The sequence below is a fragment of the Penicillium diatomitis genome (genome assembly GCF_028827545.1).
Source record: "Penicillium diatomitis strain IBT 30728 chromosome Unknown utg000001l_segment0_segment0, whole genome shotgun sequence".
NCBI lineage: Eukaryota > Fungi > Ascomycota > Eurotiomycetes > Eurotiales > Aspergillaceae > Penicillium > Penicillium diatomitis.
The window spans coordinates 85,478-111,032 of NW_026623173.1; the positions used below are offsets into that span (position 1 = coordinate 85,478).

The 25,555-nt window shown below is 51.1% G+C and overlaps 10 protein-coding genes across 10 annotated transcripts; 6 read left to right on the forward strand and 4 right to left on the reverse strand.

Annotated features, from left to right (window-relative positions):
- Window positions 1–2,059: 2,059 nt before the first annotated feature.
- Window positions 2,060–2,978, reverse strand: N7539_000023 (uncharacterized protein; the record flags this gene model as incomplete). The annotated part of the gene is made up of 2 exons (XM_056929627.1): window positions 2,060–2,842; window positions 2,922–2,978. 2 exons carry the CDS (start codon window positions 2,976–2,978, stop codon window positions 2,060–2,062), a joined length of 840 nt encoding a protein of 279 aa, XP_056793920.1.
- Window positions 2,979–5,926: 2,948 nt separating this feature from the next.
- On the forward strand, window positions 5,927–7,330 carry N7539_000024 (uncharacterized protein; the record flags this gene model as incomplete). The annotated part of the gene is made up of 1 exon (XM_056929628.1): window positions 5,927–7,330. One exon carries the CDS (start codon window positions 5,927–5,929, stop codon window positions 7,328–7,330), a length of 1,404 nt encoding a protein of 467 aa, XP_056793921.1.
- A 26-nt stretch (window positions 7,331–7,356) lies between these two features.
- Window positions 7,357–8,211, forward strand: N7539_000025 (ankyrin repeat domain-containing protein; the record flags this gene model as incomplete). Its single annotated transcript, XM_056929629.1, has 1 exon — window positions 7,357–8,211. One exon carries the CDS (start codon window positions 7,357–7,359, stop codon window positions 8,209–8,211), a length of 855 nt encoding a protein of 284 aa, XP_056793922.1.
- A 462-nt stretch (window positions 8,212–8,673) lies between these two features.
- N7539_000026 (uncharacterized protein) lies at window positions 8,674–9,237 on the forward strand (the record flags this gene model as incomplete). The annotated part of the gene is made up of 1 exon (XM_056929630.1): window positions 8,674–9,237. The coding sequence occupies one exon, from the start codon at window positions 8,674–8,676 to the stop codon at window positions 9,235–9,237; it is 564 nt and encodes a 187-aa protein (XP_056793923.1).
- A 1,709-nt stretch (window positions 9,238–10,946) lies between these two features.
- Window positions 10,947–13,637, forward strand: N7539_000027 (uncharacterized protein; the record flags this gene model as incomplete). Its single annotated transcript, XM_056929631.1, has 1 exon — window positions 10,947–13,637. The coding sequence occupies one exon, from the start codon at window positions 10,947–10,949 to the stop codon at window positions 13,635–13,637; it is 2,691 nt and encodes an 896-aa protein (XP_056793924.1).
- A 477-nt stretch (window positions 13,638–14,114) lies between these two features.
- Window positions 14,115–15,156, reverse strand: N7539_000028 (Voldacs domain-containing protein; the record flags this gene model as incomplete). Its single annotated transcript, XM_056929632.1, has 2 exons — window positions 14,115–14,757; window positions 14,870–15,156. 2 exons carry the CDS (start codon window positions 15,154–15,156, stop codon window positions 14,115–14,117), a joined length of 930 nt encoding a protein of 309 aa, XP_056793925.1.
- A 799-nt stretch (window positions 15,157–15,955) lies between these two features.
- On the reverse strand, window positions 15,956–16,504 carry N7539_000029 (uncharacterized protein; the record flags this gene model as incomplete). Its single annotated transcript, XM_056929633.1, has 1 exon — window positions 15,956–16,504. The coding sequence occupies one exon, from the start codon at window positions 16,502–16,504 to the stop codon at window positions 15,956–15,958; it is 549 nt and encodes a 182-aa protein (XP_056793926.1).
- A 1,895-nt stretch (window positions 16,505–18,399) lies between these two features.
- On the forward strand, window positions 18,400–20,449 carry N7539_000030 (serine/threonine-protein phosphatase 2B catalytic subunit; the record flags this gene model as incomplete). The annotated part of the gene is made up of 5 exons (XM_056929634.1): window positions 18,400–18,517; window positions 18,614–18,945; window positions 19,030–19,287; window positions 19,406–20,316; window positions 20,386–20,449. The coding sequence occupies 5 exons, from the start codon at window positions 18,400–18,402 to the stop codon at window positions 20,447–20,449; spliced, it is 1,683 nt and encodes a 560-aa protein (XP_056793927.1).
- A 695-nt stretch (window positions 20,450–21,144) lies between these two features.
- N7539_000031 (uncharacterized protein) lies at window positions 21,145–23,178 on the forward strand (the record flags this gene model as incomplete). The annotated part of the gene is made up of 3 exons (XM_056929635.1): window positions 21,145–21,511; window positions 21,624–21,763; window positions 21,832–23,178. 3 exons carry the CDS (start codon window positions 21,145–21,147, stop codon window positions 23,176–23,178), a joined length of 1,854 nt encoding a protein of 617 aa, XP_056793928.1.
- Window positions 23,179–23,389: 211 nt separating this feature from the next.
- Window positions 23,390–24,548, reverse strand: N7539_000032 (DUF250 domain membrane protein; the record flags this gene model as incomplete). The annotated part of the gene is made up of 3 exons (XM_056929636.1): window positions 23,390–23,998; window positions 24,072–24,357; window positions 24,505–24,548. The coding sequence occupies 3 exons, from the start codon at window positions 24,546–24,548 to the stop codon at window positions 23,390–23,392; spliced, it is 939 nt and encodes a 312-aa protein (XP_056793929.1).
- Window positions 24,549–25,555: the final 1,007 nt, after the last annotated feature.

The following is a 25,555-nucleotide window of genomic DNA, read 5'->3' on the forward strand; positions in this document are numbered from 1 at the left end:
TCCCGGCTGCATTCCTTAATTTCTCTGGCAGGTGGTCGTTTCTTCTCGTCACGTTACGTGATGATCATGAGGGGTTCAACTTTCGTGTACGTATAGATTGTGTGCTATTGATTAATTTTTCTACAGTCAAACGGGTAAGTAATGATCTTCACACTAAAGATTTAAATAGCGCAAAAAGAAAAGTGGAAAAGAAACCAGAAAGAAAGAGGGAAGCAGAAATAAAAGATCAAATGAAAAGTCATGTTACAAAAGCCCTACTCGAATTGGAGTGCAAGTTTTGTCGATACTGCCAAGTGCCAACAAGGACTCCAGTCATAATGATATGAGATGAACATCTTCAGCCCGGTAGACATCTTTCCTGATATTCCGACGCAAATTATCCATAATTTCATTGTACCTTGTCCCCCCCCTTCCTAACCTCCCGGACTTCCTCTTTTTTCTCCAATCTCAAGATTTGACCCTCAACGTCTCACTTCGATACCCTTCACAATCTACCCAACGAGACAGCTGACAGCTTGTTGGAAGCTGCACAAGTATAAATTTCACAGAAATTGATCATCACTGACCACCTCTACAGTATCGAAGATAGCATCGCTTCAGTTCAATTTCCGAAAAGAGGAAACAATCAGCCGATTCCATCCTGTCCAACAAGCAGTATGCCATCCATCCATGGATGAATGTCCATGAACAGGTTATCAATAGAATGATCACTTACGTCTCGACATTCGCGACCAGCGCCGCGTTCCCAGCATCTCTGCAGATTTTCCGTTACTGATTAGCTCATTCTCGTCATATACGGGGGCAACATGCGAGGAAAGAAGAGAGAATGATGGCAGATGCAAATGATTTCGTCCGTACCTCGAGACATCTTCCATATCCGCGTTCGCAACGAGCCACTTCTAGTGGAACGACGGGATCCAAGAGCGGATCGACAATCCCAGGGTTATTCACCTGCTCCATGGCTGGGGTGGGAGATGCCATCGCCAGCGTGGCGAAGAGGAGAGCTACGATGGTGAATGCATTCATGGTGTCTTGTAGTTGATGGAACTTGGAAAGGGCTTTGAAGTGATCAGATGGATTGGTCGATACGATGTGTTGACTTTAAGTGGACTGGAAGTCAACTGTGGAGAAAAGCAGCTCAGAGTCCCAGGGCTTATATGGATATTGGGGTTGAAAGCCTGGCGTGGATGCGGACTTCAAGTCTACATTTATACCTTTGTAGCTAGCAGAGAGGATGGAGGGGCTGTGCAACATTCTCAGCGTATTGTGCGCCTTCCAAGAACATAATTCACTCTTGAATTTGCACATCCATGTTCTTCAATTCGATAGTCAATCCGAAAGAGCCGTATAGTTCTACAATCCCAAGACAAGGCCCCAATCAGCCGTTGTCCGAATATACCATGTTAGGTTTCAGTCACGGTTGCACCATTCCCGCGCGCCGGTTGCCCCGAGTCGCTTGCTTTTGCAGAAGGTTCTCCAAATACAGGAGGGAATGGATCCTTTAGCTCAAGGGCTATTGTTGACTGAGAAGCTTCGGATCATCTTTTTGCGGCTTGGAGAGAACAGGGTTCACCATACGGGAATACGGATGCTCTTCTGTTTTGTCAAACCCAAGCATCATAGTAAGCCTACTTCTTCCGAATACTTCTTGTACGACCTTGGATTGTCATCAATTGAAAAGGTGGCCCAATCAATTCAAAGAACTACCTTTAACTAGGCTTCGAGAGTTTGCATGGTCATGCATGTCAAACGCATATTCAGACCGATTTCCCCACGGGGTAAAATCAACAAAGAGACATTGTGATCCACCAGGGATATCACAAGGCATGAGCCCCCACAGAGAAAATCGTGAAAGACAAATAGCGACGAAACACAAAGCTAGCGAAATTTGTCTTCTGCCTGCTCTCATCATCCACCAGGGATGTAACACAAGTTAGAAGACACGCAAATGTGGATATCATAGAGAGTAAAAAATAACATCATGTAAGTCAGCAAGTGACAAAAAACAAAGACCCTTCTCCCCGTTAAGAAACGCCCCGGTCCAATGTAACGGTCTCCTTCAGATACCAACCGGGCTCTGCAATGCCTTTTCAGCCAGATAGGCCACCTCGACAGGGGTGAGGCGCTTCAGTTGTCGAGTATCCTTCAGCTCGCCTCGACAGTAGAGACGGACCGTGATGGTGTCCTTGGCCTTTTGCTTGCGGAGGACCATCTCACGATACTTGCGTCGCTCATCCGTGATGATGGCCCACTCTGCGCGAATCTTGTTGAGATGCTTTTGGCGCATGGTCACATTCCCCTTCCAGAGCAGGGCGGCGTGCGGCATCTCGGAATTCTCGTCGCCGGGCCAGGCGGTGTGGTTGCATCCATAGGGCCAGGTGTTGTTCTGGTCGATAGGCTTTCCCTGATCGATATCGTGGAGTCTCCACTTCCAGTGGCGAAGTTGCTGCATGTCATCTGCATCACGGCAGAAGTTGAGGATACCACGGCCGCTGAAATGGTGCTGACGGATGTGGAAGTCAGTCTGGTAGTGAGCAAAGAGAAGAGCCACCTCGGGATCGATGTCCTTGGTCTCATCGAGGAGGCGGTTGAGGGCTTGCTCCACATGCTGATAGTACTGCTCGCGCATCTCGTGGGTGATCATCTCCCAGTACCATGAGTGAAACAGACGCGCAGTGGTCTCGCCGATGGCGATACCCTTGTCGTTGGGGTCGTTGGTGCGGAAGAAGGGTGGGTAGTGGCTGGTGATGTAGTGGCCATTTTTGATATCACCTGCCATGGAGGCGAAGGTGGGCGAGGGCCGGCAGAGCTTGCATTCCAGGGCCTCCTTCAGACCTTGAATCTGTCGATGAATCAGCACTGATCCATGAAGTTGTCCCACATTCCGCTGAGCCAGTTACACTCCAGTCCACACGACATACCAGTTTTTGAATCACTTCTCCGGTGTCCGAGCCCTTCAAGTTCTGCATCTCGGTCATCTTGGCGGTGGTGGAAACGATGAGACTGTTATCAAGCTAATTGGTGTTCACTATGGTGACTCTGAAGATTTTTGGAAAATTTGTAAAATTTGGGGAAGAGCAATGGCAGCATGTCTTTAAATAGTTTTCCAATGTGTGCTTTCACGATGAATGCAAAGCAATCGAGAGCGCGACAGGAGGTTAGGCTGCGATTGTTATGATCTCGCGGTTCCCCGAAAGAGCGTCGATTGCCAAGGGTTGAATGGTCCGGTAGGCAGAACACGTCCCAGAACACGTCCCAGAACGGCAATCTGAGAAGCAAACAAAGACTGACTCGGCACCTTCAACCACGGATCGCGATCTCAAGGTCAACGATTAGGAATAGGCAGTGGACAACCACAATCGAGGCAAACAAAGACCATTCAATTGTTGTTGAGCTTCAAAAAGAATTGTTTGCCTCCACATTGCTGATCGCGTTGCCCCTCCCCGCTATTATATAGACACATCACGGTCACCGCATCCCTCGGTGGCCCTCCCGCCGCCGCGGTCTCCGATGGTCCGCAAATCGATCAACTGACGGACGCTCCTACTGTGTTTAGCTCTCCCTATTTCCGCTCTGGGCGCGGGGGCGGTCATCTGTCGATCAACGCGGTGAAGCCGTGCGCGCGGGGGCACCGCCCGTGACGGGGTCACTGGGTTCCCCCCAAACTCGATTCACGCCTCGTTCTTCACCGCTGGCTGTGGCTCATTGTTCCCCTTCCATCACTCCGTGCTTTCTCCCCCGTGCACACGCGTTCAGCCGATACCTTCCGATGACAGCATAGCAGAGCTTCAATCAAGATTGAAGCAAGGACCATGATCCCACGCCTGGTAGCGGACAAGGCTGATGTGAGAGATGACCCATCCATAGATGGTCTCGCTGTGAGGCAAACCTGCTTCAGCTGTAAAGCTCGACCAGCTGCCTCGTGAGTTTTGGACGAAGTTGGATATAGAGCCCACAAGCAAGAATTCCGTGATACTTTGTCCGGTCATTCTACCTACTGGACTAGTTGCATTGGGTATCTACACAATCTGGGTGTCCGTGAACTTTACTCCCGTGTGGCTGATGCCAGCGATGCGCCATGGTAGAAGGTTACTCCTGTCGTGACAAGCCCGGCGACTACGCCCTTGCTCCATGTGAGACGGAGTCACGGAGCTTCCAGATACTTTTGTGCAGGGGTGCCGCTCCGGAAAGCCTCCGAGATTTAAGCTCCAGCTCCGTTCGGGCAGGATGAAGACTCCTCATGCGAGGAGACTACCGCGATGCGGCATTATGAAAAAAAAAAAAAAAAGCTTGTTCAGGCCGGCCTAATTGAAGATGAGTGAAATTGAAGCTGACGGCATAGGGTCCAAGCTTCTACAGTATCTTCTAGGGACCTAGACCTGTAGCCGACGCCGGTCCGACGGGCTCTTTGTCTTTGTCAAGGAAGAGCCCAAATAGCTTCCAGGCATGCTGAAATTCAATCCGGAACAGTCTTTGACAGTCAGTCTGAACTCTAGTTCTATATTCTCTGGCCATGAAACACTAAAGCCGGGCATAGTCTGGGGGCATAGTAGTACTATCTCGCGGACAAGCAAGGACTGTGCCGAGTCGCCGACAAACACAGTCTGGTTCTTTCGCTCATCGGGGAGGGAGCTGTCGGCTGCCCGAGAGAAAGCAGCCCATGGTTAAGGTCGCCGTGTTTGGACTCAGTAAACGGCTGGGCTGGTCTAGATTGACCTGCTGTATAATTGAGTTCTACTACCGACCTCAATCTGGAGGGAGCAAAGTCCAATCGCAAGAAGTTTTGGTCGAAGCTATGAAGATGTTGCGATCTATAAATCGTTGGCTCTTTCCAAGGAATATTTTCGATCGGTCGCTTGAAGGCATACCACCTCGAATTACACCAGAGCACCGGAGCCCACACTAAAATGAAAGAAGTATCTACGGTGATATTGAGCTGACGCACACGGTCGTGCTTCCTGGACCAGACGCTGTCCACGTACAAATCAGATATGCGTTCTGACATAGGCAACCAGCTCGTGTGATACCTTTAAGCTGCAGGTAGCTCATCTAATCATTCATTAACAGCGTGTGACCGAATCATTGATAGGTAAGATTACAGCCATTTCTATATTATTCAAGCGACAGGCGACGGAGTGCTCTCATTCTATGTATACCCCTCAGGCTCTCACAGTCACCACTGGTCTCCTGCCTCGGTTAAGGTCCTACAATTACTATTCACAGAGAGACTAAGGTTACTCTAGATCCTCATATACCCATATCGAGGTCCCGCTCCATACAGAAGATTGCACATGAAGAGTATGAACCGCCTTTTTCTTTCTTTGTCGTTCCGATTACCCATGACGCTTCCCGGGGGGATCTCTCAGTACTTCTATTCTTTGTTGACGTTCATAGTGCACCGCGACCCCGGAAAGGTGGTGGTCGTTTTGCGATACGAGTGTTCCTAGGGGTTCCCCCTTGGAAGTGCGGAGTGAAGTAACTACTATAATGAATCCGTTGACTGCCCTCGCAATGCTTCATATTCTACGCTGCCCGTAATTAACAGGGACGCCGGACGTTATGGATATTGGTACAGCTGAGAAAGTCACCTGATTTTGCTAAATCATATGATATTCACACATCTAGACCGCCACGAACAGCGAACCAATTCTGCCGGAAGTGAGCTCAAGCCCCGCGGACGAATATAGTAACGGCGTTTGAGGATAAATATCACGTGATTTATCACCTGAGTTCAACAGAACACCGCCCCACCAATCAATCAGACAGCCAGAATTCCGCCGATAGTGAGATTTGGCCCTATCATTATAGCGTCGCTTCACTCCGCAATTAATATGGACCATGCCGCAGGCAGGTCTTCTTCAGCTTTCGGGTTCTTCGAATCCCCGATCTCGTCGATTTGTTCAAGTATTCCCATCAACGGTTTATCATGACAGCGACTCAGCTGCTCGGGCTTCCGGCAGAGATTCTATATGCCATTGCAGACAACTTTGAGTATGCTTCGGATCTGAACAACTTCACGCAGACATGTCGTCATGTATACAGCGTTTTGACTCCCAGGCTCGAACATTCATTCATGCCAGCCCCTACCCCGGAAAATATCCACCACATCATAATAGAAGGAAACACGCTGAGCCTGGCCAGAATGTTATCGTTGAAAAGCGTCCAGGACGTGCAGATGGCCAATGTTCTTTCTCTTGGGCGGATGGCATCCGAGCATTGCCAGTTCAAGATACTGGAACTGCTGGTGGAGCTTTATGGATCCGCATGGTACATCGAAGACGTCTTAGATCATGCGGCAGACTGGTGTCCTGTTCTCGACGAAGCCTTGCGTCAAGATTGCTCAAAGCTCTTGGAAACATTGAATGTGCACCTGTCGAGTCGCCCGGGAGACTCAAATAGAATGATACGACTCTTGAACGCGGCCACTTCTGGGGGACTCACCGCGCTGGTTGTGTATTTGGCCAGCAGGGCTCGTGACAAGAATCTGGGTACCTTCTCATTTGCGGCTCGATTCAACCCGCCTCTTCTGACCGCAGCCTCTAGTGGTCAATTAACCTGCCTTCGGTCATTGATCGAGGGGTTCTGCATTTCTTCTGACACTTCCCAGAGTAGGACCCCACTGAAGATCCAAGATCAATTCTTGCTCTTGGCTTCGAGGTTAATCTATGTTGCCGCGGCAAGTGGGCACGACGAGGTTGTAAGATACCTACTGCAGACCAATGCGGTTGACGTCCTCCGCGAAAATCCAGACATCGAAGGACTCAATGAATGCTTTCTCAAGAGCTCTGATGTGAGCAGAGAGTTGACGGTCGACCTCTTTCATGGACTTCCAGATATCGAAACACTCAATGGGTCGTCTCTCAGAAGCTTTCATATTTCCAACGAGTCCGCAGTAGAGCTGATCCTGGCAGAACTCCGAGACTTAAGCTTTCACATGAGTACCCCAGAGGGTAAAGCTCATCCCCGAGCTTTTCTGTGGGCCATTTTCACCAACAATATAATCTTCGTGCAGAGATTGCTAGAATCGGGTCATGTGCCGCAAGATGAGCCCGGAAATACCCCAGCGTTGGCGCTGCGAAGAGGTCTGAATCTTGCCATCAGACGCTGTCACGTCAACATTTGCGAATTGATCCTTGCTAAGTTGACCACGGCCAATGCGCCGATTGGGACTAGTCAGTACATGGAACATCTCAGCCTCGCTCTGGCCACAAAGAATGCGTCAATTGCCCGGGTAATTCTTCACGCAGGTACAGACTTATGCTGTTTACCTCTCCGCAGGATAAAATTCCAGAGATTGCTGAAGCTGTGCTGGATCGCTGCTGGCAACTGACTGGAGAACATCATGGCGAGCCTTCCATGATCACATTTCTTGGGCTTCTGTTCGATTTTCCACCCATCATTGAGCGCATGATTCATGCCTACAATCTGAGCGTGTCTGGTTTCGAGGAGGTGGATGAAGAAATGGAGAATGTCCCGAGTATCGCAAGTCTTCCAAACAGAATCCTCAAGGAAGCCGCAGCTGCATTTGGGAGCATCAAGGTATTCAACTCCTTACTGACTCGCTGTCCCCTTTCACTTCCACATCCAGGAGCACGTGGGTTTAATCTTGCGTTCTACCTTGCTCATTTCACTTTCCAGCCGGAAATTCTCAAGGTCTTTCTGGATCTGGGCTTCAAGCCTAATCTTTTCCCCTATATGTTTGACGATCCGCCAGACTGGGTCGTTTTGGTTGGGCCGCGCGAATCAAGCATAATAATCCGTCCTCTCGAGTCTATCTCTACGCCGCGGGTCTTGGCTACCATTAGGCTTCTGATCGACTACGGGGCCGATGTGAATCAGTTGAGCAGCAGCGGTACCACCGCGCTTTGGTCTGCCGTGGCTATGTATGAATCCCAGGAGATTTTCGAAGACCTTCTTCGGCACGGCGCCGATCCCCTTGCTGGAAGTGATCCTTCTTTGACGGCGCTCCATAGCGCTATCACTTCCAGAGATTTCAACTTAGTTCGGCTTTTTCTCGAAGCTTTGAGCTTAAGGGGACGTCCTCTGGAGCATGCAAGCTTCTTCCTCGATGCGGCGCGAGTGGAATGCGAGGATAACGATGACATTTGTGGAGCGCGTATCAGTGCCGCGGCTTCGGTCTTGAGGGTGCCAACTCATTACCACTGGCGTCAGATTTATCCAGTGCCGGCGGACCCCCCAAGCGAAAACTGAACGGGTATCAAGAAAAGCCGTCCAAAAGCCGAATGGAATCAAGGCAGACTGGAGAAGATCGAAGTGGGAAACAAGAGATCGAATGGGAACCTCCATCAAGGCATGTCATTGCTTGTATTGAGTAGCACACGGGCAAACACCGTGGACGATAGTAGATTCACATCAAGTGACATCCAACGCGTCAAATTGGGGGTAGGAAAAAGGACGATGTCGCTTCTAAGAAACAATTGCAAATCACCAATATGATATTAGCTGACTTGACTCTATCAAAATAAAGCACATTTCCCGGTGGCTTACTTTCGTCCTAAATCAGGTGTCCAAATGGCTGACCACAGACTCATCTTGACGTGTCTCACCTCTCTGGCCCCCCATAACAAACCCACTTATACCCCGGCCTGACTTCTTTCCTCAGAGCCATCGCTTCATTTACAGACAAATCCTCGCTACAACGGAATTTCCATCATGACCGGACAAGAATCTGCATCTCTCGTGTTTCCTGTCTTATGTCTTGTTGTTTCGTTTGCAATATTCTGCCTCATCCACAGCACGGAGATCTCCCAGCTGTTGAGAGCGTTGAAGAGATCCACTGCAGACTATCTACGAGAAGCCCGAAGACGATTCTCCAGTTTACCCCATTATGACTTCCTCGGACGTGACTCAACCCCATCCAGTCACTACCATACGACCCTTGGATCTGCATCCGTCAGCGACTTGACAGCCCTTGACACCTTTGGAAGCAATTTGATCCCGTCGTCGAACCTCGACCTTGACCCGGACTCAGAATCTATGTTCGCGCCAGATGCAAGCGACACCAGCTCGGACGGCACTCTTCGCACGAGAAACAATGATTCTCATCCGCCAAGCGATTCTTGGGAGATCGAGCTTGAAGAGCGAATTCTGAATGGCCGCGGAATGGGTCCGTGGCTTGATAGGGTCATTGATAGGGTGGTCCAGAGAGTGATCGAGAACCTGGTCTCTGACGAGTATGCCGAACTCGATATCTCAACGCATGCTACATCTCGCTGAGAGGTCCTCAATTCACACGCCTGAAGTGAGGTGGTCGATGGCTCGATGTATGAGGCTTTTACACACATTGTTCGGCCTGTGCTCTGGATGGCTGGATCAACGGCTAGACGTCGACCTTTTGGCTCTCGAATTTGCGCCAAAGCTTCTTCACCGGACGGGGCACAGTGCAACCAGCTGGACTGCCCTGCCGGGCTCAATATGGGATCCTCGGTTTTGATCATCCCAATATCTGTGGCTACAGTATTAGGCCGTCAACGCGGGCGAGGCATAGCTTGCCGTCTTGCGACAATACTACAGCACAGGGCGCAACCGTTGTCCTCAGAAGCTCGTGAGCCTTGTCACCTACATTCAGTTTGAGATTATCGACAATTCATCAGCCACGATAATTTGGCAACTTCAAACCTTTCTCGTTACTGACTTTCCATTATGTCGATGGTTTTTTGCCGGGGCTTTTGCCCAGTCCTCAAGGGACAAGATGAAGTATCAGGCGCCAGATAGATTAGTATCGGGTACAAAGTCTTGATCCTTAAATCTTGTGTCCAAGAAGAGACCTGGCAGTTCTGTGGTTAACCGTCATCGATTCAATTCTCAGATCTCTCGACGGATGCTCTACTTTGAGGGATTAGAGGCGACTGACATCAATGGGGCCGAGATAAAGCACAGGTGCCCTACCAGTAGTAAGGTGGTTAAATTATGGGGTCGTGCCTTCGTCGTGTCGGCAATGGCGGGGCCTCACATCCCGTTGGAGGTGATAAGGCTGACTAACTGTGGTGCCCCCAGCTGAGGTCTGAGGTTCACCCGGCCATCTCCCGTCCGCCGGCGATCTGTGGCTGCCAACAATGGAGCAGATCGACGCGTTTAAGCACATACAAGAACAGCAGTTACGGCCCCTCATGAGAAGCGCTGATGGAGTCACACACGTGAACACTCGGGGCTCGAATGAGCACAGGAGTCAGCACGTACCAGATTCTGCCAGATGTGCCCTACTAGGTAACTTTTCGGGACCAAAGATGTAGGCCACTTGATCGAGGACATATCGAGAACGCAGCAACCGTGACCTTGAACGCGATGAGTTCATATAATCGGAACGATGAACAAGACAAGGTACCGCCAGCACGGTCGGGAATCACTTTGAAATTTACGATTGCGCCTCCACGCCTTGCACGAGCGAGGGTTTCGCGATCTTCGAGGCCACCACAGAGTGGTGAGCTCTTTGTCAGTCATTAACTGCCCGTACCCTGAGAAGCCGCTGAAGATCCCGATGGATCAATCTTATGGAACGAATCACGCTCGACTTTTCTAGTTGGCCTAAAGCTCCAATGGGACAACATTTCTGGTCTTGGTGTAGCATGAGTGTAGCCACGAACATTCCTCGCGGTGTCTCGGTAATGTGTTCACATTCCAGACAACCGGTCATGATTATCACATAACAAACCCAGGGGGCCCCGGACAAGAATGTCTACACCCCAGAGATCAATTTCTCATCTAATCCGGGGCGTCGCATCTTTCATTTCACCCGGCAGTCTGTGTCGGATGTCTACGAGGTGCCTCAATTTACGCCTCAAGTGAATGCATTGAGTTGCGAGGATCAACCAGCGAAAAGTCGATATTGTTAATAAGTTCCCTGCCAATCAAATACCTCGACAGATCTTGCGAAACTTGGAAGCGATAGAAGCTGAGACACACACTGCGCCATTTCGTCGGTCGCCATGCTCAGCCTCGCCATTGTCATTGCCATTGCTGCATCTGCCGCTGGCCTCTTCATGCTGTCGGGAATCGTGGGGATTGTGGTATGGATACGGATACGCAAAGAGCGACATGCAATGAAGATGCTCGGCCTCAGAGTACCGGAGAGATCACGGAAAGTCAAAGTCTTCCCTGGGGACACCTTGACCGAACTCTCACTCAATGAGAGCAACGCCTTGAAAATCCATGGTGGGCTACCATATGGAAAGCCAACCGAATGGGGGCAATTAGCTTCGCGAGAGTCTCTCCCTCGACCGAAACCTGATCCTGAAACCTCATGGCCTCTGATGGATCGGGCAAGATCCCTTCGAAACTCGATTCGCAGAGCTCGCTCGAAACGCTTCAATCGTGCAGGCCAACGGCAAACATCATCTATGGCGACAGTGAGCGAGACAGGGGCGAGTCAAGACAATATCCCCTTGTCGGCTGTTGAAGGCATCTTGGAGTTACCAGCAGAGCAGACACCACGGCATACTCCAGAGATTCCGCTAGAGGGTACCGGTTTCCATGTCGGTATGCGACCCATGTCTCCTGCGGGAGATTGGCCTGCACCTACTCAACGCTCTCGCCTTCATGTGTTCCATGGCCTGAATAGCTCGATGACGAGTAACGTGTTGGATCCAGTTCCAATGCTGAGCAGAGGGTCTCCGACGCGAGTTCGTGGTGGAAGTATCATTAGCCAAACCGCTGGACACGTCCCTGATCAGTCCGTTCCCCCGCCACCGCCGCCAGCCGCCCTGAGCCAGGAGAGATTCAGTTATCTTCGAAACGACTCGGTGATGCGTCTGTCATCAATGAGTATTGATACCACTAACAGTTCGATCTTGGAAGATGCCAAGGTGGCTTCCCGATCGGCAGATGCTGATGTTGTCTCGCCCATTTTTCCATCAGCGGGCACTTGTGTACCCTACAGCGCAAATGATGTTGGCGTGGCGAACGGCCGACGAAGCTATATCACGGCAAATACATCGATGCCTCCAAATTTTATGATACGATCCTCATCCAGTGCTAGTGCACCGAGGAAGGTCTCGGCAGAGAAGATATCCCCTCGTCGCAGCATGACCACAGCCGCCCGCAACCCCAGCCACTCTAGCATCGAACCTCAAACACTACCTCGGCGAAGCGAATCACTTTCGTACGATCAATCTCAAAGGCGGCATTCATTACGTTCTGGGAACCAGGTTCCTATGAACGTCCATCGCAATGACAGCAACCGATCTTCTTCACGGACACCTACGTCTGGTGGTCTTCATGCTGGCCGACTTCAACCGCACCAATCGCCACTTTTCGGATATGATACGCATGACAATGATCCGTTCTACTGTGGTTCCCCAGCTTCCACAGGATCGCTGTTCTCAGTCGGCTCGCCCAGTCAGCCGCGGAGCCGTACGCCACAAAGCCCAATGCAGCGTTCCAGTCTGTCAATGAAGGCTCCTCTTCACTCAGCAATGGGAGGCTCCAACTCGCACCGGAAAAGTAAGGGTCACAGGCGTCAGAATTGTGTCCGTATCTCAATCAATCCGCCTATGACTTTCGGAGGGCCGGCTTTCTCCCCAACTGTTGAGGAGGATTCTGAAGACCTAGACGCCATGGAAGAAGTAGATCTTCGAGAGAGTGCGGTACAAATGCCGTCCAACCCCCAGCCAGCTTGGTCACAGGATTGGCAACGGTCTCAAACTCGCTCCGGACGCCAAGGGAGCAGTCGTCGCACTAAACCAGCATCATCGAGTTCGTTAGCTCCGCTGGCTGAAGAGCCGCAGTCAAGCTTGCAGACAAGGGTTCCGTCCAAGAAGAGAAAGAAGGCATCGTCGGATCTTACTGAAGATGAGCCTGTGTTTGTTCAAGGTCATGGCCTATCTAGCACATCCATCTCTGTTCCGCCGCCTTACGAAGTCGATCATTCCGGTACACTGCCCTCGGGACGAATGCCGAAGGCCTGGGAAGGGATGGACGGTCGGTCGTCTGGATTCGCTGAAGATCCGTTCCGTCAAAAACCAGGTGGTCCACGTACACCTCCCCTTCACCCAAGACCTGATGAACAACGGTTCAAGCAGTCATCTCGTAAAGGCTCCACGCATGGCGAGAGCCCATCAACGTCCCTCGGGAGTTATGTACCACCCATTGTTCATTCACGAGGGGATAGCGGAGTACGAGAGAATTTGCGAAACTCGACAGATTCCCTATATGCCAGCCCCGGATCTTATCGCCAAGCTCGTGACTCCCAGACTTTCTCGGTCAATGAAATTTGTTCAGTCTCGCGTTCTACATCATCAAACCTTCCTGTTTCGCCAATACGTCCTGTATCACCATTGGAAGTCCTCAAGACCCCAGGAGCTCGAGAAAAGGTGACCATCTGGGAAGATGCCAATCGCAGTGCATCGCCCACCAAGCGCGGCTCGACACAATTCGCGGCCGGCTACACCTTCCAACTCGAGACTAACCTTTCACCCTCATATGCCAGAATGAGTGTGCCACGGTCGCTTTCCAAGCGTGAAGAGCAATCCCCTTCTCGTCCTTCTGGCAGTTGTGCTGCCCCAAGCCTCGCACCTTCTCGTCGTGGCCTTATGACGCCAACGAGAAAGGGACTTGGTATCGGCGTCACTTGCGCGACACCCGTCAGTCTTTATGACGGTGATGGATTTCTGAAAGAATAAAAACCGTCCCCCAAAATCCTTTCCACGATTCTCGAATGGAGTCGGTGGCGTTGCTTGTCCCTTTCAAAGGTTATAATAACCCGCGTTGACTATTATTTTGGAGGATCCTGGTTGAGTTTCAAGCGTTGTCCCCTTTTCATCTGTCCCTGTTCGAAATCCGGCGCTTTCAGTCTTGATATTTTCTTGACCGGCCTTGATGCTCCGGTATAGCTCCATCCTGAAGTGTTTTCGTCTAGCTTCTCCTTTTCTACCCTTGTTTCAAACTATAACGATATCCCCCGATTAGCTAGTCTTAGTTTAGATATATAGTATAATGTCTTCTTGTCAGAAACTGTGTACTTTATTGGTTTTTGGCTGAGAGAATCGATCATTCGTTCAAGGCCAAGACGATAGTAGGTCTGATGTACTCGGAGGACAGACCTAGTAGGTTCACCAGTACAGCCCTAACCTACAAATGCAGGCCAATCAATATATGTTCTAGTCTGTTCTGCGCCACTTGGTCTCATCATCTTCACCCCCTTCCCCATTGGCACCTTCGTCGTGCTCATTCCCATCCTCACGAGGTCTTACAGTTCCCGCACCAGGCCCCAACCCAGGGAACGAAGGGGGCTCCCCTTCGCCAATCCAGTTGCCTTCCTCATCAAAGAACTCATGCATATTATCCGCCGTGATCCATCCAGAGCTCCCATCCACCGGCGGCGGCAGACTGCCGTTCGAAAAGTCCGCCGTGTCCTGTCCGATCTGGAAGAAAGTGGGCTTGGTCTCATCGTCATCCTCGTCCTCGTCGCCTGGCTCCACGGGATCCGGGTGCAGGTTTGAGCACGCAGATACGGCGTTGTACAGGATCTGGGTGGGAGTTTCCGTCGGCTCGTCGCCTTGTTCTTGGGCTTCACGCTGCTCGGGGGTCAGTCCGGCGGGTGGGACTATGGTCATTGTGAGGGATTGTTCTTCGTCGTCTTCCGCGGTGGGTGGGGTCGGGAGGGTGATTTGCATGTACAAGCCCTGGACTTCGGCGTCTGAGGCGCCGGGGACACGCAGGCGCTGGATCGCGTGGAGTGAGATGGAAGGGTAGGGAATAGAGATGCCCGTTGAGGCGGATCGAGAATACAGGATGAATTTTCTAAGGTGTGGGTTAGCGCTGCTCTGAGCTTGCTTCTTCGACAGAGGGGCTGCTATCAGATAGACGGACGCTATCCCCTCGGGGACTGCTTGGAGCTTCGATAATGACTTACTCGGAGGTCACCCAGGCGTCGATATCCTCAATAGCGATCTCGCGCCCTTCGCTCTTGTCGTCTTCCGGGGCTGCATTCGCAGCTCCGTTTGCAGAAGCAGCCTCTGGACGCAGCGCATTCAACACCGCGTTTGAAACCATCTCATGTTCAAGAATGACCAGTTTGCATCCCTGGCCATGGTAGTACAGCACAGTCGGCCCGTGGTGGAAGGAGCTGGGTGTTCGCGACTGATGCTCGGCGATGGTGACGAAGCTCGACGCTTCGGGAGCTGATTGGAGAGCTTCCATTGTGTATATTTTCTGGCTTTGGATGTCGATTACGATTAAAACCCTCCCGGCGGTGTTTGAATATCCGGCGCTTGACAAAGCTTGAACAAGGTGATGGGTATGAGGGGTAGCTTGACTGTGGTGACTTGCAGGTGAGCCGAGACGCCGCAGAAAAAAAGCTCCGCCGTCATGCCGGACGGAAGTCCGGTCGCAGAGGGGGGCTCCATCGAGCGGTAGCGGGATGGATACAAAATGACCGACCCGACATGGAGACGACGATCAAGGTGAAGTTTTGGAGCATTTCAGCGCAGCGCATCATATTGTCTCTAATCGATGATGAGCGTTTTTTATGATGAATGGACTCATTGAGGTGTTTCAGATCCAGAAAAAGAAATAGATTGCGAGAGACACTGCTACTAATAACATGCCTCTCATAATAAGACCCCGGCATCTGAGGTCGAATGCCTTGGTCAACCTTGATTAATGCTTCTACATGCTTATAACGCGCTATAAGCTGCGCATCTGAGTTGAATCCGTCAAAAACACCGTTCACCAAGTTGTTCCTCGAGCAATGGAGGAGCCCAGAACTTCGGACCAAGTATCAGTCCAGGTAGTCAACCCATGACGCTTGGTAGATTTGAATTGACCCGGGAGCGTGCGAGCTGGATGAGACACGGATGATTCCTTTCCCTTGAGTGTCCACAGACCAGACTGACCGGTTTCCGAGCCTCAAGGTCTGCGCGGGACTGTTGGTATAAAATGTGCCAGCCCGAGAGATAGCGAGCAGCGATAGAATGGGTTTTCGTCATCTCACCGATGCTCATTTCACATCCAGCCCGCCAAAGGCCCGGTCCAGCTCATCGCCTTCGTCGCGAGGCACCATTGCGGGGAGACTCGAAGATCCCTGGTCGGCAGAAACGCTGTCCAGCAAGCTGCCCGCCTTTTGGGATCTCGTGGCAGACATTGAGCCAGCTTTGCTGGGCTGCAATAACTTCTCATCCCGATCCAACCACCCCGGCGCCACACGCCGCTTCTCAGCGAGTTCTCGTTCCCGAATCGATTCTTCCCAGGACTTGATGGCCTTTTCTGCCTCTGTTTTGGTCTTCTTCAAGTGCTGTTCTAGTGATTGGCATGACGCTAGGATCTCATCTGGGTGAGCTGCATGTTCTCCCGTGGAGGAAAAGACGTAACGCGGTTTTGCCTCTGGGTTTGTCGGATCTACGAGAACCGACTGTGGCAGACTGTTTGGGATGGACTTGTAGGTGTAAGGGAGCGTGACCGAGGCAGGGAGATTGATGAAAGGTGACACCGTCAAAGGCACTTGAGCCAGCAAAAGATGGGGGCCTGGTGAATCTCTGGTGGTAAGCATGTAGTATAGTCGCCAGATCATTTGAAAGGGACATAGCCAGGAGCACTCACGAAATGAACCATACATTGCTGACATATCAAGGAGCGTGCCGAGGACACGAGGTGAGGAAAGTATGTATGGCTGGAGGCTTACGTTTGGTATGTTCCTTATCTGAGGAACAGCAGCTCGTGGCTCGTTTGATCTTGAGATGCGGGGAGATTATGACGATGTTCACCGCCCCACTCGTGATGCTTCGCGACCCTCGGCTCCAGCAGACGGAAGGCGCAAAATATAAGGCAAATCTTTGTACATTGTACAGCACGTACTCGTATATAGAGGAATTTAGAAGCTAATGGAGGTCCTAACCTACTGCATGAGATACTAGGTAGGTGACTGGAACTGGAAGTTTGGCAGCTCAAACAAATATCAGTGGATTCATTAATAAGAATTTCAAGATAGATGAAAGCGCCGGGGTATGTTTTGGAGAGTCTCACCCTTTAATGCTGCTACTCGGTATTTACATTCTACATTCCTACCTTGGAGAATTGGAAGCCCGACACTGTTCCAAGTTCTAATTGCCCAGTCACAGCTAAGGTTCAAGAAACCCTCACCTAGACATCTATCATGATCTCCTTTGTAGATTGCCATCGATTGAGGCAGATCTCCGATTCCGCAACACGGAGACTTCAGATCTCGAGTAGGTGTATGTGCCTTGATATCCTCAGGACCAAGGTTCTTTTGGCTTATTGCTTGGCTACTCCAGCAAGGCCGCTGGTTAGTAGTAGTACTAAAGTACTTCCTTCATATAGCGTGGAGTGTATACAATCGCCCCAATAGCCGGTTGTCGGCGTGGCAAACAAAGCTTCCCACGCCACAACCATTAGCGAATTCGACGATGATGCGAAGATAAAACCTCCATTGATGATACTCCCACAGTGACGTTGACTCATAAGCTTAGAGCCTGACCCATCAGTCTCGAAGGCTGTTTCAATTCTGGGCCATCGTGCTGTCTCTTTGAACGCTTTTGCCGCATGCTCCCCCAACATTGAAAATGTGGCTGTGTGCACTGAACGGGGGACCTCAGGCCATCACGACTCCACTTGGGTTGCTTCCGATTGAAATTCGTTTGTTTTGACTCGGGTTTAACAAAGCCATGGTGATTACTTCGCACAAACAACGCACAATCGCCCTTCAGGCCAGGAAAAGGGGGCAAATGGACTTGAGTCGATCATCGAGTAGTCAAGTGGGAAGATTACTACCTCGCTATGGCTTGTATCGCTTGGCGAGCTTGGTCATGTGCCTCGATTAATGTCCATACGAGGACCTTTACAAATGTTGTTGATTTTACACATAGCGATGCACTTGCTATCCCACCAGTAGCTAGAGTGATATTTGCCATTCCAAAATGGTCCAGATTGAGTGGATCAGAGGGTCTTACACCAGTGGGTTACTAGGTTAGTAGGTTAGGTTAGCCCTTCAAAGGCCCAGAATGGAGCTTAGTACATAGTATGCCAGTAGGCGGCTGAACCGACTCCGCTCATTCAAGATGTGTTTCTTTTTTTCCTTCAATACCGATCATCGTCACCTCCGCTTTCTCCTCTTCTCCATCTCCCAAGACTCTGTCACCTCACCTCACCTTCTTGACCTACCTGGAGCTTTGTGTCTCGTGCCCTCACTAACCCTGCTCAGTCGTCGTGGCTTGGTTGCATCATCCCTCCTGCTCCTTGGGATCTTTGTCCCGCCCGGTCCAAATCCCCGCCACTCCTCCCGCACTGTCTTAGTGTCGCCCCTCTCTCTGTCGCCCTTTTCGACTCGGTGGATTGACCCCCCTTTTTCTCCTCCCTTACTGTTCTCTTCTTGATCGCCAAAGTCAAATCCAGCCGCAAGATCCTACACCGGATCAACCAGCCGTGATCATGGATCGGAACCTTGCGCGCGCGGTGACCGAGAAGAAGCCGGTTCCCGAGATCGATTTCACCCTGCATACTATGGAAGATGGCACCCAGGTGTCCACAATGGAGCGCGTGGTCAAAGGTAAGGGCTTGACGTTTTCGCCGAATGCTGCAGGCCTCGAGCATGCTGCAGTCTTCGAGCTCAACAATCACTAACATCATATGTACTACGATGCAGAGGTGCAAGCCCCCGCCTTGAGCACTCCTCCGGATGAGATGTTCTGGTCTCCCGAAGATCCCACCAAACCCAACCTGCAGTACCTCAAACAGCATTTCTATCGCGAAGGGCGTCTGACCGAGGACCAGGCCCTCTGGATCATCCAGGCGGGTGCGGAGGTCCTCCGGTCGGAGCCCAACCTGTTGGAAATGGATGCGCCAATCACCGTCTGCGGTGACGTTCACGGTCAATACTACGACTTGATGAAGCTTTTCGAGGTTGGAGGTGATCCATCCGAGACACGATACCTCTTCTTGGGGGACTACGTTGACCGTGGCTATTTTAGTATTGAGGTATGCTGATTCCGCGAAAAGCACTGTCTGGCATCGAGTGAGACGAAAAAACAACTGACGGTGGACGAATCTCTCTTTGCACAGTGTGTGCTCTATCTCTGGGCCTTGAAGATCTGGTATCCCAACTCACTTTGGCTGCTGCGCGGTAATCATGAATGTCGCCACTTGACCGACTACTTTACCTTCAAATTGGAATGCAAGCATAAATACAGCGAACGGATTTACGAGGAGTGCATCAAGGCGTTCTGTTGTCTGCCGCTGGCGGCGGTCATGAACAAGCAATTCCTTTGCATCCACGGTGGTCTCAGCCCGGAGCTGCACACCTTGGAAGACATCAAAGCTGTAAGTGATGATGCGTATTCAAGACCGAGCCAGCCCACAACCGGTGCTATTTTGTCTTTTTTTCTTCTTTCTTTTCTATTTTTTTCTTTTTGCGCTAACCTGCCCTGGCACAAAAAAGATCGACCGTTTCCGGGAGCCCCCTACACATGGCTTGATGTGTGACATTCTTTGGGCCGACCCTTTGGAGGAATTCGGACAAGAAAAGACAGGGGACTTTTTCATCCATAACAGCGTCCGAGGTTGCTCGTACTTCTTCTCATACCCTGCCGCATGTGCTTTCCTCGAGAAGAACAATCTACTCTCGATCATCCGAGCCCACGAGGCACAGGATGCCGGCTACCGTATGTACAGGAAGACGCGAACGACGGGTTTCCCGAGTGTCATGACCATCTTCAGTGCTCCCAATTACCTCGATGTCTACAACAACAAGGCTGCAGTGTTGAAATACGAGAATAATGTCATGAACATTCGTCAATTTAACTGCACTCCTCACCCTTATTGGCTGCCCAACTTCATGGATGTTTTCACCTGGTCACTGCCATTTGTGGGTGAGAAGATCACCGACATGCTCATCGCCATCCTCAACACCTGCTCCAAGGAAGAGTTGGAGGAGGACGACACTCCAGCTACGACTTCACCCACCGAGGTCTCCTCGCCAGCCGTGTCTATCGATCCTGAGTCAAGTGAATTCAAGCGTCGTGCCATCAAGAACAAGATTTTGGCCATCGGGCGTCTCTCGCGTGTCTTCCAAGTCCTCCGTGAGCAATCCGAAAGTGTCAGTGAACTGAAGACTGCCGCCGGTGGCCGTCTGCCTGCGGGTACTTTGATGCTGGGAGCAGAGGGAATCAAGCAAGCCATCACCAACTTCGAGGATGCTCGTAAGGTTGACTTGCAGAATGAGCGCCTGCCTCCTAGTCAGGAAGAGGTATTCCAGAAGAGCGAGGCGGAGCACAAAGCAGCCATGCAGCGTGCTCATCAAGAAGCTGAAAATGACGCCGGGCTGGCGACTATTGCCCGTCGAATCTCCATGTAAGTGAAGAGAAAACAACATCACCCCGTGCGGCAAATCGCATCACGACTAAAACTTCTTTTCCCCAGGTCTGCTGGTGCAGGACGTAATCGCCGCCAGCATAGTTCTCGCGATGGAAACAAGGAGGCTTAGGAGCGGGGAACAAGCCAAGCTTGTAGTTTCAGCTAATTTAACGACACGACATATGCAATTCTCCTTGTTTTTGCTGTTTTCTTTCCACCACTTTCCAACACCAGCGACGAGTCCTGACCCTCCGTGTCTACCACCAAGGATCGCAAAAAGGCCCTGGTGTCGACGCCTGGGTCAGATGCATCTTTGGTGTTGTTTACATATACCCGGGCGTGTCATGACACACTGTTTTCGCAAACGGTCAATTGGCCTTTTGGTGTAAATATTCACTTTGTATTTACTGTCCAAGGATCGATATCTTGCCGTCCTACCAGCAGTACTGGGAATGGGTCAAACACAGGACGAATCAACCCCTGCTGGGCTACGCCTATTGCGAGCCCCACATCTACTCAATCCGATGTATTAGAAGTTTTTCAAGACGTTTGTATGAGAGGACCTCGTTCTAGGCAGATAGTGCGATTGAATTTTGTTTTTGTTCGAAGTCAAAGAGTGTCTTGACTCAGTAGTTGTGAGGATCATGGTTCGTCGTAGTACTGCAGGTGTTAAGGGCGCCACGCTGGGTGGATTCGCATGCCAAGCCTGATGAGCGCGGCTTCACTTCCCGGCTTTATCCTCTTCCTCCGCCAACTCGTCACCTTTTTGAACATTTGGCAGCGGTCGCATCTGTCGCAGCTCTCTCATCTTGCACTCGCATCAAGATGCCCGTCAAGGTGCGAGGCTCGCTTCAAAGAAGCCTTTTCCGCTCCTGGGACAATGCGGGCGTCTTCTTCTGTCCGTCCTGCTCAACTTGGCGTCGCGAACTCGCAACTCGCGCCAGAGTCAAAGAGAATACCGCGGCACCGCGCCGAGGCATTTACGCCTTGCAAAACACACCGGCACCTCTTCATCGGAGATTCACCACGTCTCCTACGATAACGGCGGGGAAATATGTACCAGCTCAGTTCAAGGAGCTTTACGATGCGCTGAGTGAAGTCAAGGACGCGGCCATTGAGCAGGTGAGCTTGAGTCGGCTGTCACTTGCGCTGCGTGGATTGGAGTCGGAGGCACCCTTGATTCGGGTCGCTGGTGAGTAATGAGTGAATGGAGTCTTGAACGAAATGGGATTCTTTCATTTTTTTTATAAATCCCTGATTTGATTTGCAATTCGTGGCACTAACTCATCGCTTTCTCGCAACAGTGCTTGGACTCGACAACGCAGAAGCTGCACGAAAATTGGTTCGTCTGCTTTTAGCAGATCCTCTCGGACCGCGCGAAGCATGGGAAGATATCTTACAAAGCTACGAGGCCGATCCATCTCGTGGACTCCTGATTCGGTACGTTTCGGCCAGTTGATTCGTCGCGAATTATTGTGCCGCTACTGACTAAACATACCGTGACACAATTAGATATGGCGACGTTTCCGAATCTATTCCCAACGATCTGCTCCCAACCATATCAATTCGTTCGCCATTATTGAAAAAAGTAATGTCGAACTGCTCGTCAGTTCGATTGGTTCTGATCCCGAGACGACGGGTGTGACACTCTCTGCCGAATCATTCCTCGTGCCCAATGTCGCTATTCCTACATCACATTCTGGCCGACAGAACTTTGTTCGATATCCAGTGCATTACTCTGTTGTTTGTGGTACTGGGGTTGATGGTCTGTTGGCCTTCAGCAACTTGATGGGTCGATCCAATCTCCAGAATGAAGTGGCCTCTGTTCGCGGTGCCATCGATCTCGCTGTGGCGGGTCAGAAGCAGAACAATAGCAGTGTCTCATTTGTCGACCTTGATCGTGCCACAGCGGCTCTCGACAAGATCCGCCATTCAATTCAGAACGCATCAGAGTATGAGCGCGGGTGGAATGGCAGTGGTGTGCAGCCTGTCATCGACTGGCTGTCGATGATTTCTCGTGAAGACCGAGATACTAAGCTAAACCCTGCGCTCGCCCCACTGATTGAATCGCTGCTCAATGCAGCTGAGAAGGGCGTCGCTTTGCGGGAGTCTGAAGCCCTTCGTGAGCAAACCGAGGGTACAGTCTCCTTAGCGGTCCGATCTCAGCTCGAAAACGAAGTCAGCATGTGGGCTGAGCAGGCGCACTCTGAGCTCCGCAGCTCTCTAGAAGCGGGCTTCGCTAGTCCTCGCTGGCGTGGACTGGCATGGTGGAAACTATTCTGGCGTGTTGACGATGTGAGCATGATCACGTCGGAGATTTTGGAGAAACAATTCCTTCGCCAGGCCGAGCGCGAGGTCATCTGGACGTCTGGCAAGTACAGGCAGGCTGGCCTCTTGAATATAGTTCCCGGATCCATTGCAGCCGACAAGCCGACGTCGGCTTTCTGGTCGACACAGATTCCAGACATGCGCAATAAGCTTCTCTCGACCACTGTGCCCTCTCTACAGGCCTTGGCGCAGAGTCTCGTGTTCTTCAGTGTCTCCACCACCACCTTGGCCTCTGCGCTTTCCGCACTGACCTACGCTGCGGTTCCGGCCGCGTCTGTCTATGAGTCGTGCACACTGGCAGCCATCGGTCTGATCTACTCATTGCGCCGCCAGCAGAAGAAATGGGATGCTGCGCAGGAGTTTTGGGAGGAAGAGGTGCGAGACGAGGGCCGGACTGCCTTGCTCGACACCGAAGCCCAGTTGCGTCAGATTGTCCGTGAGGGCGGCAAGCAATTGGAGGTTTCTTCGGATCGCCGGATACGAGAGCTCATTGCGCATGCGCGCAAGGCTCTCGAAGAGGTTCGAGCTTAAGTCGGCCGGTAACCCAAAGTCCAGTGACTCTTCCCCCCCCCCCTCTTCATGTGTATATAATATCTAGATGAGACAATCTAATAAGAGGGAGCGTCCATGACACGGAAAGCTTCCACCCATGACTGATATCACGTTGACAAATGTGCACGTTCATATTCATGTTCTACCTGGCGAGTACGACTGGTCTCGCGCTTCCTCTTCCACATGCAAATCATACTCGATCTTGGTCGGGGTCGACTTTTTTTCGAATGTCCATCTGCGAATATCGCACCACACCGGCACTGGCAATCGCAAATCCCACCAATTGCGTCAGGGTAATCGTCTCCCCCCAATAATGCATCGACACCAACATGGTCAACACCGCCTTGGGGATTCCACAAATCGTCAGCGTCAATGACGACGTGTGCCTTATCAAAAACACCGCCGAGACATTGAGCAAAAACGCCACTAGACAATTACACAGCAAGGTCGAGGGGCCCCAGGCATCAATACAGTCGAACAGAGCGGCGGGCCCGTCGATCATCATGGCGGCGAAGAGGCAGAAGACCATGCAGACGGGGGCGAAGTGGTACAGTGCTGTGAGAGGGTCCATTTGAATTCCGGATGGACTGAGGAGGATTTCGGAGAGGGCGAGACGGATTGCTTCGCTGGCGATGCCGGCGCATTGGATGAGGATGCCGAGGGTGTTGAAGTGGACTTCGCTGTAGGAGGAGACGAAGACTCCGAGGCAGATTACGAGGATCGTGGCGAAGATGGGAAGGTTGATGCGGTAGAGTCCGAGGAGGTTACCGACGAGGAGCATTACGACGGGGCCGATTGACTGTCATGCATAGTATGAGAGGCGAAGAATTGTACAAAGAAGATCATGGGCCCATGCAGATAAAAGGACCTACCTTGAACATTTGAATAAAGGAGACACTGAGAAAGGTATACGCTGCATTGTTCAGCACCAAATTGAAGCTGAAGCTGAGACCGATGGGTACAATAGATGTGAGAAAGAGACGACCGCCAAGTAGGGCGGATTTGCTATGATCGATGAGGGTGGTAGAGTGGGCGAGGATCTGAGTGACGATGGTGGAAAGAAAGAGATGCCAGAAGGTAAGGACGGTAGGGAAAGGATTCTGGACTAGGAGAGCCTTGTTGAAGATGATGACTGCTGCGCTGAACAAGATCCATATTCTGCGGGAGAGAGCGAGGAGTCAGCCAGGACTCCGTCCTCAGTAGGTGATACGAGCGAATAGCAACAGGTCGGATTCGGTGTTCGCATTGGTTTTGGATGGGCCGGTAGTCGCGGGTTGACATGATTGGAAACCGAGTCTCACTAACAGACAGTAGAAGACGGTCGACGCGCCGTCTTTGACCGACACCATTATGATTCTCGAATCGGGAACGGCGACATGCTCTGGAGTGAATACCAGAGGGGGAAAGGGAGGGTGTATTTAGGGCTCGATGACCATGAGGTGACTAGATGGCCTCGAGAAAGTTGAATAGCGAAACCAAACAAACCACTAATTGTACTTGGGCTCGATTATATGAGGGACAGCAGCCCAGGCTGAATGTTTAGTGAATGTTTGGATCCATACCTAGAATAGTTACGATTGAAGGATTATGTTACTGCCAGTAAGCTTAATAATAGCGGTGGTTCTCCCACTGTGAGTTCATGAGGTAGGATCACTCTTTGCGTATTAGGAAGTCAGAGAAAGTCAGATAAACCGACTGCGCCACACTAAAAAAAAAAAAAGTTCCTAATCCAGGAAGGGGAGAGCTTTGTGGAGGTTTTGTCAATTCGAACAGAAGCACGTCTTGGTCCAATAATCGGGGACAGAAAAAGGGGATACACTTTCTTCGCAACATGACAAGCTGACAGGTATGATCAATTTGGCTGGCAGCAATTATGTATCCTTTATGTTGGCTCCTTAGCTCCTAAAATGCACATTGTACACATTGCACACATTGGTCTTGTACGGCCAATTCATGTAAGTTCTATAGTTTATACTGTCTAGTGTCTTCAAGGGTATACCATGAACTCTCATTCAGCGGGTGTAGCTCATCTATTATCCGCTATAATAGACGATCAAGAACCAGAAGATCTCCTTTGAGGGAGATTGCATGTCACAAAACACACTGCACACCGCACACGATTCGACATATGCACCACGAGATACTGCAAGTGCATCATTTGTCGTTCAGCCTTCACTACTGAGCCAATGGCTCGCCTATCTCCGCCCCGTGGTCGATGGAAGGACTCACTCGAATTAGGTTCGTCTCCTGGCGCTTCATCATTTGCCATGTTCTAGAGTCTCGGGTCCCGCTTCGGTCTCGATTGCTCAATATGGATTGTCAGCCCCCGGACAAAGTCGGACTTTAGCCGTGCTCC